A 15,197-nucleotide genomic window follows, 5' to 3' on the forward strand; every position below is an offset into this window, starting at 1 on the left:
CTGCTCGACCTCACTTAGTTAAACGTACAGAATATCTCAGTCTCTCCGTAGCGTTAACTCGCTCACCACAGGATGACAGTAGGCCGGCTCTTAGGGACATGAAGGAATCTTATTTATAGATTCATACAATAGTTCCATTATCCCACTTGGCTGCCTCTTAACCCCCCCCCCCCCCCCCTCCCCCTCCTGTAGCTGAAATCTTCTCTATTGTTGCTGAGCCAAGCAAGTAGGAAATGAGGCTGCTAAATAAAGGCAGAGGTTAGGGATGGCATGGGTCCAACAAAGAGACAAAATCAGATGTTTCTCCTGTAAGAGCAGAGGAGACGTAAAGAACAGAATGGCAAGCCTGTGGGGGGGGGGGGGTATTACAAGTAGCACAACAAAGAAGGACGGTATATAATGCTGGCATTTAGTTGAATTTTGCACACAGCGCTCGAAGAAAAGATATCTCCAGTTCCTGGGTTACTTTCAAAACATATGACAGACACCATCTCTCTGAGACTCTCCTCTCTTTTGAGTTTGTTGTAAAATTCTAAAATGAACATGAATATCTGTAGTTTGTTGACATGTTTGTCTTCTCCATCTACTTGTTAAAGCTTCAACATATGGAAATATAGTAAATGAAATAAAATTCCCACACAAACCATAAACAAACTGTCACTACAGATTGCAGTGTTATTTCCCGCCCGTCCTCAAAAGGTCTTTTATCTCATTCCAGGTGATCCCAGGAAACAATAAATGTGTTGCCCACCTGATTAAATTAACTTCAAATTCTAAAACAACCATGTTGCACATATGCCCGGCCACCTGCTTGAGATTTTCACTTCAACAAGACGTCTTGCATGTAAACTAATATATCATTTATCAGCTTCCCTAAATGAAAAGACCTGCATACTGTACTTGTACACCCATTTTTGTCTCTCGCTCTAACACGAGTACTGATGAAATATTGATCAAAGGCAACATGTTTGTGTCTGTTGTGCACAGTGTGGTTACTGTTCCATGTATGAAAACACATGCTCTGAGCTGAGCTGATGGGATATTCATTCAAAAGGAGACCAAATCTCTTCTTCGTTGGTTATGTTTAATAGATGAACACAAAGATTATTAAATGACGCTATAGACATCTGTGTAAACACAGGAAACATTTAACTTGGTCAAGGTTAGTAAAATATGAACTGGCTCCACTTGAGGCTTTGTGCTGCACTTCCCAAAGAGACTTTAAAATTGTTGTGCTTTTTTTTTATGCACGATGCAAACACTTCACTGGACCTGTGCTCTGTGCTGCTTGTGTAACCCCACAGTTCTCCACTGCTGTATAGGGGCATACTAACAAGGTGATGCGCAAGGCAAAGGCCTCAAACCTGATCTTTAATAATTTGTTGCATAGAAAGCACTGCAGAGATCAGTTATTATTTATCACATCCAACATGCTGTGTATACAGATACTTTCTGCTCTACTCTTGTCAATGTTGACGTGAGGGAGCTGAGTTTCTACGCTGTTGGAAGTTCAAGTTTTGGCTCACAGCCCACATCTCTGTCTCCTGTATCTCTCCTCCTTCACTGTTTTTTCTGCTTAGTAGAATAAAAAAATATATAGGAAAGAGTGAAAAGGTTGTTCTTGAGAGGCGTCTGCACTGAGGACTTGGATTTTGCTGATGTAAGGCTGTTTTTCTTGCAGTAGGGAGAAACGAGGAGATTCCTGCATAATGCATCAAAGCCTGTGTGAATGTTCTAGAAGTCTCACACATTAGTATCCCCAAAAAATAAACAGTGTGTGTGAATGTATCGAATACACGTGCATGTCAGATGGGAATATCGACATGCATGCGGCTCCTCATTTGCAAACAGCATGTTCACTTACAAGTGATCATATTATGAGTCTTGAGTCTATTTTAACCCAGCTGCAGTGCCACAGTAATCTTATATTATGAAGAGCTGTTTCCTCTCCAGAATATCCCTGCTGTGCAGCTTAGCGTGCACAAAACACCTGAGGGCATGTGTACGCTCTGGTTTCTTTATTTTCTGACTGTTTCTGTTGTTTCACTCACTGGAGCCTTCTAGAGATTTTACCTATGCACCTATATTTACCTGCTCCCTTCTCGTACGGAACAGATCGGCCAGGTTTCCTAATTTAGAGGCTAATATGCACGCAGTCATTACTGCGTTACCCATCGTGAAGCAAGACATCATCATTATCTGTGTGGGTAAAGTTCCCTTCCAGGCAAGCAATTAACCTGCCTCTCACCCTCACTTTTACTTCTTCCCCTCCTCCTCCTCCTCTCACCTCCTCATTCAGCTTCTGTTAACAGTTCACAGAGGTTTTGATGATGTAAGCATGTTCAATTGTGTCCTGGGAAGCAGGGTAATTTTTTTTATCTGTTTCCAGCTGTAAAGCATGACATATCCGTACTATACGTGCATATGGTTAAAGTCTCTGTGAACGTAATGAATTGCATCCAGCTCCACGATAGTTTGAGTCCTCGTTGTCAGGTGCTTAGAGCTCATTGGCTGAACGCTGATTTATTTGGCAGCTCAAGGATTCTGTTTCTCCTATATTTATCTCCGAACACAGGGAAGGATATGGAAAATGTATTTTTTCATTATTCATTAAGACACATTTAATCCCTGTTTGAAAGGATGGGTTTAGCAGCATTTGAATGGCAAATGAAGCAGGACTGGAACTGCAACATTTTGATTAGCCCAAGAATTCAATTTCCACATATTAGGTAACACCATTTATCACCCATGCCTCAAGCATTAGTTACAGTGGGTTCTCAATATAAAGTGTGTGGTATGTTCAATATCCTTATAAGAAATCCAGAAGCCAGAAGAAGTCCGCTAACGTGGCGTCAGTGAACATGAGCAGGGTTCACGTGTGCAGGACATTTTGTTAGCTGACGTTTCGGAGCAGATTGTGTGAGAGGGCAGTTTGACAGGCTTGTGAAGAGACCTCTGACAACAGATAGACTTTCTCTGTTTCCTCCTCGCTCTCCTTGATGGATGGACCCTCTCTTTGATAATGTACTGTCGGGTGCTGCCAGATAAAACAACCGACTCTCTATCTTTCTGTCTTTCTCTGACACCGCCGGTTATCAAGATATCGGTTCAAGGACAGCAGAACCGTATTAGACCAGAGCATTATGTTGAATAATTTGCATGTGGGCTGGGCGTTAACTTACATTTCATCCCTGTCATCTAATCAATAATTCAACATGTTACACATAGCCATTATCCTAGTATTCATGTTACTTCCATGTGGGTATTATGTATATTCTAATTATAGTTTGTTACTGCAATTTATTTGACCATAAGATTTGTGGTGCGCATATGCATCAATATTTCACTTTTCAGGACAACTTCAGATTTCTGTCCTTATCATCAGTCTCTCAGCATCACTGATGCAAATTCACACAACTCTCACAGCGCCCTCTGCATTAAGTTGTGTTGGTTGTACAAAGCAACCATCTCTTTACTCTGATAGTCCAAAGTGGCTTTTTTGTCATGCATAATATATTATTTTTTCCTATCCTAAACTTCCTGCTTGGTGTTAATGTACATTCATATAACCAGCTACAGGAATACATAGTCACTCTGGATATGTTCCATAACCTTTATCTCTGCTACTGACCTTTTTAACCATCGGCCCCGTCTGCTGCAAACATGTTTCTCCCAGCCGGTCTGTTGTGTGACTGCATGCTGCAACACACACATGTGCCGTGTACTTAAAATACACACACTTCAAAAGGCCAGATGCCTTTCAGCAATGGAAATGTTTTTGGGTAAATGTCAGCTGGCAGTGGGAAGCAAAAAGCAAAAAAACAAAAAAAATGTATATATTCACATTGCCTCCACAGAGGCTCACATTCCCCTCCATCGACTCCGCTGTAGGCCTTTCTACCCACAATATTTAGATTTTGAACTCATTCACTGTGCAGCTGCAAAAAGCCTGTTTTGTATCTCACATCATTCGAAATCATAAGACAGCTCTTCCTGCTTCACTGTTGTGTCGAATCAGATTAAAGTGGCAAAATAACAAATGCACCTTGAAATTCAGGACGCAGTCATCATAATGTGTCGTATTATGTAACTAGGGACTGGCTGCGTGTGGTAATGTGAGTGGGGTTTTTTTAATAGCATTTGCAACATTTACACCAGTAAATTTGGTTTTTCAACAACATGGGCTGCCACCTTTGTGCCCCTGAGCAAGGCACTTAACCCCGAGTTGTTCCAGGGGGACTGTCCCTGTAGTTAGTCTCTCTGGATAAGAGCGTCTGCTAAATGACAAATAATAATAATAATAATAATAATAATAATAATAATAATAATAATAATAATAATAATAATAATAATAATAATAATAATAATAATAATCCATCAGGTATGTCACAGGGGGATATTTGGTTATTTAAGACACAGGTCATGACTTTATTATTTTCTTCACCTAAGCTGCATATATTTTCTGCTCAATAAGACCCGAACTGTTGATATGGCTAGTGCTTTGATTACTTTAGAGCAGACATGCTCTGTTAGCTTCCTGGGTTTTTATCAAATCTAACTTTAAGCTCTTTGGATGATACAGACTGAGGCTGCATTTAAATCCCCTGCCGTGCATTCACTGTAACATTAACAGAATCTCAGCGGGTATTCAAGCATCAGCAACATTAAAGCAGAGGGGAGACACAAACACAAATGTGTCACCAAGCTAAGAAATGAGGGTCTTATATAAGTAGTAACTCACTTGTGGTGTTACTTTAACTGATTTGTAATATAAATGCTAAAGCAGAGGACATAATCACACAAAGTTATAAGTTGTACAATAATGCATAAGGACATTTCTGAAGGACATTTTCCTTCACCCCTCTCACATCAAAGTGGTACATCCCTAATCCAACTGTACAGCCTTCCACTGTGGATGGTTGTGCTGCTAGCTGACACCTCTGATTTGCTGCTACGCCATGCCGTGATACATCCACTCTATTTGTGTGTGTGTGTGTGTGTGTGTGTGTGTGTGTGTGTGTGTGTGTGTGTGTGTGTGTGTGTGTGTGTGTGTGTGTGTGTGTGTGTGTGTGTGTGTGTGTGTGTGTTTCTGCACACATTTCGGTCTGTCCAAGCATGTAATGTCTTTCTACCCTTCTGTTCTTTTCGTGTGACTAATTGACAGTTAACAAGGTAAACAACAGTGGCAGCTTGTTGTTTTGGCGCATTAGTTAAACGTGCAATCGGTCAAAAGAAATTAATCACATCATTCATATATTGTGTATGTGGTCTCTGAAGCTGTATGGTATCGTTTAACATTATAATAGGTCATAATTTGTAATGAAAAATGTTCTATCCTCCGGTGGTGTTCAGGCTGTGAATGACTTAGCAGAAAGAAGCCCTCCCACTGAGCTCTGCCTTACATGTTAGTGTGCAGTTGGAAAAGCTTGGTTTAATGTGTTTTCACTCCCACTCAAATTAGATGATGGCTACTGACAGGGAAGGAGGGAGAAACCTTGATGTATACGGTCATGAATCATGTGGACCAGCAAATATTTAACAAGCTCTTGACTGTTGCCCACATCTTTATCTTCACAACGCAGCTTCAGGCATAAATAGTGTTACTCTTTGAAGTGTGAATTAACATCACCACGCACTGTTTTTAACATAACTCACGATTCCAGACAAATATATGACTCAATAGTATTTTATAATACGAAACATAGATCAGTAACAGTCATAGTTAATCTAAATAATACATATTACTGCACCATTCTCAGTATTTTACAGTATTCATCTCCTCTCGACGAGGCCCCTCATTAGATGCACGTGATTGGCAGATGCATCAATGCAAACAGCCATTTAATTACATAACAGCGAAAACTAGTTTCTGCTTGTTTGCCAGCTGTGAATGCTTGCCACATAAAGTAACAAATTGTGTTTGGAAACCACCGCACTGCCACATTAGTAGCATAAATTCACTGTTAAAGTTTGAAATATCTGTCCTGGAGACAACTAGAGATAAGAATTCTGTAAAAAATATAAACTGACTGGATGTATTGTAAGCCGCTTCCAGGGATTTTATTTGATGTGTTATGGTTATATTTTCATTTGCCATCGCAGTCACAGCTGTGTTTATTATTGTTGGGTAAATAATTAAATAAAAAACACAAGGAAATCAATTGCCCTCTGTTGTTGTAAGGTCAAGGAAAACATGAAGGGAGCAAAAGCTGTGTGGCAAACTGTGCTCGACACCCACACTGCGTGTAGTACAAACTGCAACACAGCCCTCAACTGTATCTTCAAGGCTGCAGTCTGAAACACAACTGACAAACTATTTTAAAAGCAACCGTAATGTGTAACTAGTAAGAATAAGGGTTGATGTGTCACAACAGCCACACATATTCTGAATTAATCAGTGATAATATGATGGCAGTTATATTCTTTTGTCTTTTCTTGGTCTCCAGGCGCCTTCACTTACCAGAAATGGCTCATTTAATTAACACACGCGTTCAGTCTGAATGTGAATTTTTACGAGAAAGTTGACGTAGGCTTTTTGTTTCTATGTAGATTAGAAGAAAGTAAAGCCTGCAGCTAGTATGAAACATTTAGAATCATTTCTCTACAGGTTTTTCTCTTGAAAATGTCACGTATTCAGCAAAGGGGTTGAGCTTTTGATGTGTACTGGTGTATGTGTGTGTATGTGTTTGTTAGTGTGTCACAGGGCGTGGTGATGATCGGTTTGATGATGAGTGTGAAGGCATTTTAACGCCAGCAGGGTGCATCTGTATGTGTGTTTGAGTAGCTACACGCACTTTTCCATTGGTTCCGTCTGCATCAAATAAAAGTAATTTGTACTCAGCAGAGAAATGACTGGATGGTTCATTCTAGAAAATACACTTTTAAATCACACTTCTACAACAACAGTGACTCACTCCTTCTCTGTTATTGTGTGTAAGTTCCCCCAGTCAACTGTGCACGCTTCAGTATGTTTCACACAGAAAGTTAATTCAGTCTCTCTGGAAAACACAGTTTCTGTATTATGCACATTTTGCCACTTATCATGCTAGTCATGTGTGTGTGTGTGTGTGTGTGTGTGTGTGTGTGTGTGTGTGTGTGTGTGTGTGTGCGTGTGTGTGTGTGTGTGTGTGTGTGTTATTTACAGCACGGGGCCTGCCTTTGGCGGAAACCTGAGCACTTGAGAGCTATAGCGAGGCGGACAGAATCTAAAAATACCACGGCTGAGTGAGCAGGGCTTAAGAAGAAGAAGAAGCAGTGGCTGTCTCCACTGTCAGGCCTGCCTCTTGGTCTTCAGGCTGCGCGCTGCTGTCTCAGAATGAAACATTGGGCTTTTATAAGCAACCGGAAACAAATCCATCTGAGACCAGACAGCTCATTTAAAGTGGCTGGTCGAACAAGGGGATTTATTTATTTTAAATATAAGATGTTGTTTGATGAGCCAGTGTGATGTAAAGTGTACTCTATGAGAATATGGCTGAATTGTTTGGGCATTAATCAAAGTAAGGAAGAAAAAAAAAAGATAATTGGAGCTCATGAGGTATGAAATCAGAGTTTCATCCATGCTTGAAAAGCCACATTTCTTAAAATAATTGCATTGTCTCAAAGACGATTCAGCACAGACCCTGGCATCACATAAGCAGTGTTTAAAAATGTTGAGACCTCTTCAGCTTTGACTCCAAGGTCACGGACTGCGACCATGTCCCTCAAACCTCGTCATCTCTCGCTCCACATGGATGAAAACGTTTACCCACTAAACATGTTGCATCTCACTCTAAAACGCGTTACCTCCCTCGTTCTGTCTCCCTGTGCGTACCCCTCTGTCTTTTATAGTCCACATGCACACAGCCTCAGAGATCCAAAACATTGTCCAATACTGTCTCCACACAAAGGCACACAAGAGCTGGCTCTAGTCCCGGGCATTAAAGGCAGACTGGCCACTGGCTCTAAGGCTTCAAACATCAACTTCTCTCCATTGGCACCGTCTCCGGCAGCACCTGATATGTGAAGTTCACTACAAAGAGTAAATGACTGTGGAACGGCTCATTGGTGACTTGAATTGGCTGTTGATGACTCCTAAGGGGAGATATTTCCATTTGAAAAGGGGCCTATTAGTGTTACTTGTTTGTTTTTTTTACGGTCACTCAAATGGAGTCTGTCAGTGCTCTAATTCAATATTCTTTATACCTAAGGATTCTTACTAAACAACGTGTTGAAAGAGCTCTAATTAAGATTAGTGCCATATTGAAAAGGAGTCTCGAATATCCTTGATGAAATAAAATTAGTTCCTGTTGCAAGTGAGCCCAAATGAGCATTTCCTGTACAAAAGAGACGCGGTGACCAAAGCTTATATGATGAACACTTAAATATAAGATTGTGACTGTGATCCAAGCTGTGAGAAAATGTCTCCATTTAGTCAAATCTAAAGCTTTATCCTAGATTTGAATTGCCCTTACTGGCGTGTTTCATCTCTACTTTTCAGATAGCTACTTCTCTCACTATACAATAGCTGCAAAGATAGTGAGCTTTGGTCTCCTTCGCTTCTATATAGATTGTGTGCATGTGACGTCACACTTATTTCTCAACCCGAAATTCAGCCATCTTGGTTGTATATATACAACCAAGATGGCGGCCGTTCACGTGTGAGTTGCTGCAACGCTTCGTAATTTTCTTTGTATTTAAACGTCTAAGATTGAAAGAAAGATGGCAACCTTGTGCGCAGTGTATAATTGTGGTAATAACTAGTGATGGGCAAATTAAGCTTTTGTGAAGCACTGAACCACTTCAGCCAATTGTTTCGGAAATGGGTTCATTACTCGAAGCTTCAGGTACAGTGACATCTACTGGCCAACTGCAAGGCTGCAGTAGATTTAAAGTATCTTTGCCTTGAAAATTCTTTGACGCACACATCTAAGACTGAATATCATGTTCTATCTAAAAATAAAGATTGATGATTGTGTGTATGTGTTATTGAGAAGAGAGTGCTGTGGGGGAAATGTGGGCTTATTAGGCTTTACATGATAGTACAGTTTAAGATTGAATAGAGATAAGGGAAATGAAACGCAACAGATGGACGGACACTGGTTGGATTCGAACTCCGGGCTGCTGCGACAAGCCTTTAATTGAGGCTTGCTCTACGAGCTGCACCACTGGGGCTGTGCATTTTTATGTGGGATGTACATTATTCTTTCAACAGATTTAGATCTGGTTTCTTTACTTGCGCACAAGGAACAGATGATGCTGGCATGCATAACAATTGTTTCGCTAGTTGGCTGGCTCCATAATGATCCAATACAAATGCAATACCAACAACTCAACAGCAATAACGCATACTACGACGACAACAACCCACAAATTGTGCATTTTTTAGAGCGGTTATAAAGTGTTGAGGCGCTCAAATTCAAAACTGTCTCAACCTGTCAGAATTGAGACGAGGCTGTCGCAGCAAATCACCTGATTGGACCGCGAACCAGTCCGGTGATTCATTCAGGAAATGAAGCAGTTACTGCTTCGGACGTCATATGTCACGTGATTTGAAGCAAGCTTCGAAGCAGTGGTTCTATGTAATTGTAGTCCAGATTTTGAAGCCCGTATCGAAGCTTCAGTATCACACTGCCATCACTAGTAATAACGCTACTCGTGACCCAGAGAAACAGTTCTTTAGATTTCCCACAATCATCAAAAACAACGATCCACAAAAGAGGGATGAATTAATGTCTACCGAACGCCGTAAGCTGTGGTTTAGCAACATAACTCGTGAGGATTTAACAGAAGAAAAAGCACAATTCACCCGTGTGTGTGGCGTCCACTTTATATCTGGTAAGAGCTCATGCTAAAGCTATGTTTACGTTTACGTTAGCGAGGATAACATCGCCGCTCTTCTCACTCACAAACCACGGCTGGAGCGGTATTCAAGATCTTTGCGAGTGATTTACTACGGGCATGGACGAGCACCCTGTCATCTTTCAGTGGTTTGGTAAGAAGACTATCAACCCAGCCAGAAACAAAGACATTATAAGCATCTAAGCTCTTGTATGCCTTCATTTGTGCGTTGGTTGCCCACAACGTTTGTAGCACAAGGTAGTTCACAATATCCGGATATTCAATCGGCGGTAATGAATTTAAATCCTCAATATAATCCGACGGCTTTAGCGTGTACGGGTCACGGCCGCAAATTTGGACTTTTCCTCTGAATCTTGCCTTTGCAGAGGACTCCAGAGAGTCACAATACTTTGAAGTTGGAGTTGTTGTTGTTCGCTTTAGATGGCATTGTTGATTTGTATTCCAACCAACATGGCGTCGCACGCATACGTCACACAGTTTTGTCACGTGTTTGCACACGAAGACTATGGACACATTTACATGACCTATAAAAGGACATTCACAGTTCTGCTTTCGCCACAAACTCTCACACTTGTAGACAGAAAGCAAATAAAATACAGACTGCATGTTTATGAGGTTGAGTAAATAGATAAATTAATCAGCAGGTAAATTTTTTTCTGCTGGTTTATTATGTCTGTATATATAAAGAATTGCGCATATAGGTGCATGATCACTCGCACATCCTATTAAGCGAGCAAACACACACATACATACCAGCCTTTCCTGTCGCTTCTACTTCCTGCCTTTCTAGAGCACATAACACATATGAGTGTAATTACATTAAAAGTCTCATTTCGTGTCGACCTATCTCCACAAATAGCCATCTGAACAAGCAGAAGTAGATTATTTAATGTTATATATATATATATATATATATATATATATACCATTTTTTTTTTTTTTTTGCGTCAGGCAGTGGAGATGTGAGAAGGAGAGTAGCTTTGGGAGTACATGGTGTCGCCTGCTGAGCTACCGAGCAACACAAACAGCCTGTGAGGGGACAGTTTCCTTTTTTGACCTGCATGATGATTAAGAGAACAGACGCACCAAGTAACGCAGCGCGGACAAACTCAGGTAGTACACCAGAATATTACTTGTCAAACGTTTTCATTGTGAAAGTAAAACTGTGACAGGAAATTCATTGTTAGGACTTTGTGACTCTCATGCAGGCATTGATTTAGTCTTTTTCTCATGAACACAATTCCTCTTTGTGTTCATTTCAGAAGAGGTGGTTCAGTTTGAGATGGTAGCAGCTATTTCACACTTAACATTTTGTAATTGAATGAAATTATGTCATTTCATTTGACATCATCAGCTGTGACTAACATAATGCAATTTCCTGAGCACCTATGAATCATCACCAGATGTGTACGTCTGTGTGAGCACTCATTCATCATCGTATGTATGAATCATGTCCTTGTGTAGAGTGTAGACTGTGTGTGAGCATGAGTGTTGGTGTAATGCCTTTACAACTACATGTGCATTCACAGGAATTCACCGTACAACTGTATGTGCAGCACAGCCTGTAAGGATAGAATGTGTTGGACTTAATGACTTGTGCTCCTACACTAAAGTCATCAGCGCTAACTTAATCCTGCAGGCTAAATATGAGTGAGAGCTAAAAATGGCTCCCGTAGCTACAGTAACATGCGTAGCAGGATATGGTTGTCTGGTAGATCATGATGAAGAAAAGAACAAGAGCATGGAGGGGGAGGAAGGAGAGATTAGTAAGAAAAGACAAAGCATAGGAAGAGAAATGTATATGACCGGTTTATGTTCGAAATAAATCTGGAAAGATGAAAAACCTCATCATTAAATGTGAAATTTACATTCATCCAAGTGTTTTAGGGGAGTACTGGCACAAACCATCATTATATGTGCTTAATGTCTTGCTTAGCTTAAGATGCTTTTTGGTTTCAAAAGTTGCATTTGGGATAAATCAGATTGTTTTTCTCAGATATTTTGAAATATTTGACAGACAGACGGGGGGACACACTCAGAAGTTACACAGACTCACAAGGTGAAAACAATACCAGCGTCACTGTCCCTGCTGGTAATAATGGATTGAGAATTCGATTAGAGACAGAGATAAAAAAGACAGGATCTAGCGTCCATTAATGCTGTCTGTCCACAAACCCTAATTATAACTAAACGCAACCTCCCTCTCTATCCTCTGATACTAACCCCACTCAATGCTTGATGATCTGAACAAAGCTTCCCTGAGGCCACTAATCTAATAGAGCAGCCTCTACAAGACATCCACACACTCAAACACCAGCCAACAGAGAGGGTAGGACAGAGTCCGGAGGGAAGCATGAGGGAGTGATGGAGAGAAAAGACGGCTAGTCAGATAAAGGAGATAAATTGGACACTGAGTGAGGAATGACGAGAGAGAGAGAGAGAGAGAGAGAGAGAGAGAGAGAGAGAGAGAGAGAGAGAGAGAGAGAGAGAGAGAGAGAGAGAGAGAGAGAGAGAGAGAGAGAGAGAGAGAGAGAGAGAGAGAGAGAGAGAGAGAGAGAGAGAGAGAGAGAGAGAGAGAGAGATTGATTGATTGATTTTCTCAAAGGGCTGTTGGTGAGATGTTCATCATGAGGGAGCTCTGGTGGGACCTCATTGTTCCCTTCTTTGTGTGTGTGTGTCCATCTGCTGCGAAGCCCCTTTAGGCCCCAGCCTGTTTCATCAGGACTCTTCTCTGTGTGAGGGTGCCCACTCGGATCCTGCAGCACAGTTGACACTCCTGGAGCAGTGAATTGATTTTGGGGGGCTGGTGTTCACAGAGGAAAGGCAGTTACTGGTGCACAGCTGTGTGAGACAGGCAGCTCAGTATGAACTGGGATGTAAATGCAAATAGTCATAAGGAGGTCATGTTCAAATCGCACCGGACAACTGATAAATCACTGAGCTGTGTGTTTGTTGCTCTGTCAGTCTGCCAGCATCTTTTGGCTCCTTTTCTGTAATAACACAGTACTGTCGCTGGTTGCATACTGAGATGTCACTTAGTTTTTTGTTGTAATGTGGGCTGCTGTCTGCATGTTGTCATGCTTTCACCATCGATTCAGCCAGATTGATGTAGGAGAGAAAAGATTCAGTGGGAACAATGGGAAGAAGAGCACGTTATTGCTTTTACGTAGAGTATATATACAAATAAACTAGTTTACCTGAGCAAGATTTTAGTTATCACATACTCTATACTTCAACTATAAAGACTAAAGTGGAGGATTAAGAGAAGTAAAAAAAGGTGCATGCAACGTTCTTGATTCATTTTGTTGAGGACAGTCTGAACAGAAGTCAATTCAAATTGGAAAGGCATCTTTTTATTTTTTTTACTCCTAATTCCCTAAATTAGATGCCGTTTTGTTCATATTAACCCCGGCTCTTGTTAGTGTCAGCGTGGTCTTATATAATGCTGCCATCTATCAGAGGGAAACAAGTGAACTAAAGAGACAGCCTGTCTGTGACTCAAGGCTGCTGCCGTGCACACACACGTGCACACACACACACACACACACACACACACACACACACACACACACACACACACACACGTGCACACACACACACACACACACACACACACACACACACACAGCATTGCATGTTTTAGACAGGAGAAAATATAACGTGAGAGACTTCAGTGAGTGTGGTCCCTCCCGTGCAAACCCACCGGAGGCAGAGTATTGAGTCACTGAGGGTACGTTGAATGGCAGAATATGTGACTGCGGTGGAGCACTGAGCTCTACATCGTTCTGCTTCAGTAAAGATTGAGTTTGGCTGCTTTCTATCTGCCATAGCACTCATTAATTTCAGATGAAAAAGGGTCAGAGAAATTTCTAAGATAAGTTTCGTAAGTAAGTTAAGTTTTTATCTCATGCCCAACTCCTAACTATCTGCACATTTTCTTCTCTCTTTTTTTCCTAGTGGAGCTAGACGCGGAGTACACACAGAGGGTCCCTGGGGCAGACCAGGGAGGGGCCCCAGCCCCCCAGGTCAAGCTGAAAGAAAGGCAGAAGTTCTTTGAGGAGGCCTTCCAACAAGACATGGAGCAGTACCTGTCCACTGGCTACCTGCAGATCGCTGAGAGGAGAGGTCAGAAGCTCTTTCATTATATTTAAACAGCTTGAAAATGATCATTTCTTTTGGTCTGAGGCAACACGTTGAGGATTTTATGTTGTGCTGTCTGTTACTTATTCAAGGGTGAATGCAAAGCCATCCAGCATTCAAATGAATTAATTCCGCAGTCCTGACACCATCAGCTGAATCCTTCACACTTCAACTGCATATCACAAGATTGAGCCATAATAGCTTTCTGCAGCGAGGCTCCACGCTCTGAGCGCCTCTCGCTAAACACACAAGTAGAGCCATTACTTTGAAAAATGCCACCGAGCCAAATAAATGTAGTCTTCCACTGGGATTGTAATAGAATCCCGTTTACCCCATGTATTACTGCCAAAAGCCTGCTCTAAAATACCCAACGGATCTGCTGAAAAGGGGGGAACTGCATGAGAAATGCACCCTGCACGGAAAGATGTATTCAACTCTACTCGCCCGGAGTTTGTAATGTGATTTTTCTTCTTCTTTTACTCATCAATCCTGCTCCCTTAATCCTCTGGAAATGGTTTATTAGAGAGGATTGTGGAGCAGTAAGGAAGGAGGAGAGATGGAGCGAAAGGAAAGAGACTTAAGGAGAGCAGAGACTTATATTTTCACTGTCGCTCAAAACAGCTTTTTCTTTTTTTTTATCAGTGCAGTTTCTCATAATCTCCATGACAAAAAGAATCACCAACGGCAGGTATGAGGTGCACTGAGTGAAATATTCAAAGCTCATTAGCTCCCAGTCAGAATCGTGTGTCGCCTAAAGTCATTAAGGATAAAAAGACAGAGGAGATGTTTACATTTAGGGTTAACACTTCAAATGATGTGATTCACAGTACAAAAGCAAGCATGTGGGCTGCTTTACATCCACAACAGACCAATTTGAATCAACCAGTCATAATTGGCAAAAAGAATATTTGTAATTAGTTACGGAGGAGGCTCACATCACGATTCTGGTGAAATACATGTGAAAATAAGGCTAACGGTGTGAGAGCTCAATAACTCTCAGCGCACTGTGACTCATTATCCTTCAGACTACGACTATAAATCCCTGCAGCAGGGCGCCGCCACTGAAGAGCAAAGATCCAGCTGGAGACAAAAGGGGAGAGAGATGCAGAGAAAAAACTGAAAGGAGATAGTCACAAAAGAAGAGAGAAGGAGCTGCAGATGTCATAAGCCATTGAGCCATCAAAAGCTAGTCTCGAGGGTCTTACACACACACACAC

General features: G+C 41.4%; 1 protein-coding gene across 4 annotated transcripts in view; it reads left to right on the forward strand.

Annotated features, from left to right (window-relative positions):
* dtnbp1b (dystrobrevin binding protein 1b) overlaps positions 1–15,197 on the forward strand; it is a 37,806-nt gene that overhangs the window by 12,809 nt on the left and 9,800 nt on the right. For 2 of the 4 annotated variants that reach the window (XM_029442649.1, XM_029442651.1), the window contains exons 2-3: positions 10,792–10,953; positions 13,798–13,965. In XM_029442649.1, coding sequence (XP_029298509.1) covers positions 10,902–10,953; positions 13,798–13,965 — 220 coding nt within the window. In that variant the 5' untranslated portion in view covers positions 10,792–10,901. Of the gene's footprint in view, positions 1–10,791; positions 10,954–13,539; positions 13,697–13,797; positions 13,966–15,197 lie in introns of those variants that run through there. The other 2 variants (XM_029442652.1, XM_029442650.1) reach the window with 2 other exon arrangements.

Source organism: Cottoperca gobio, chromosome 11 (genome assembly GCF_900634415.1).
Source record: "Cottoperca gobio chromosome 11, fCotGob3.1, whole genome shotgun sequence".
Taxonomy (NCBI): domain Eukaryota; kingdom Metazoa; phylum Chordata; class Actinopteri; order Perciformes; family Bovichtidae; genus Cottoperca; species Cottoperca gobio.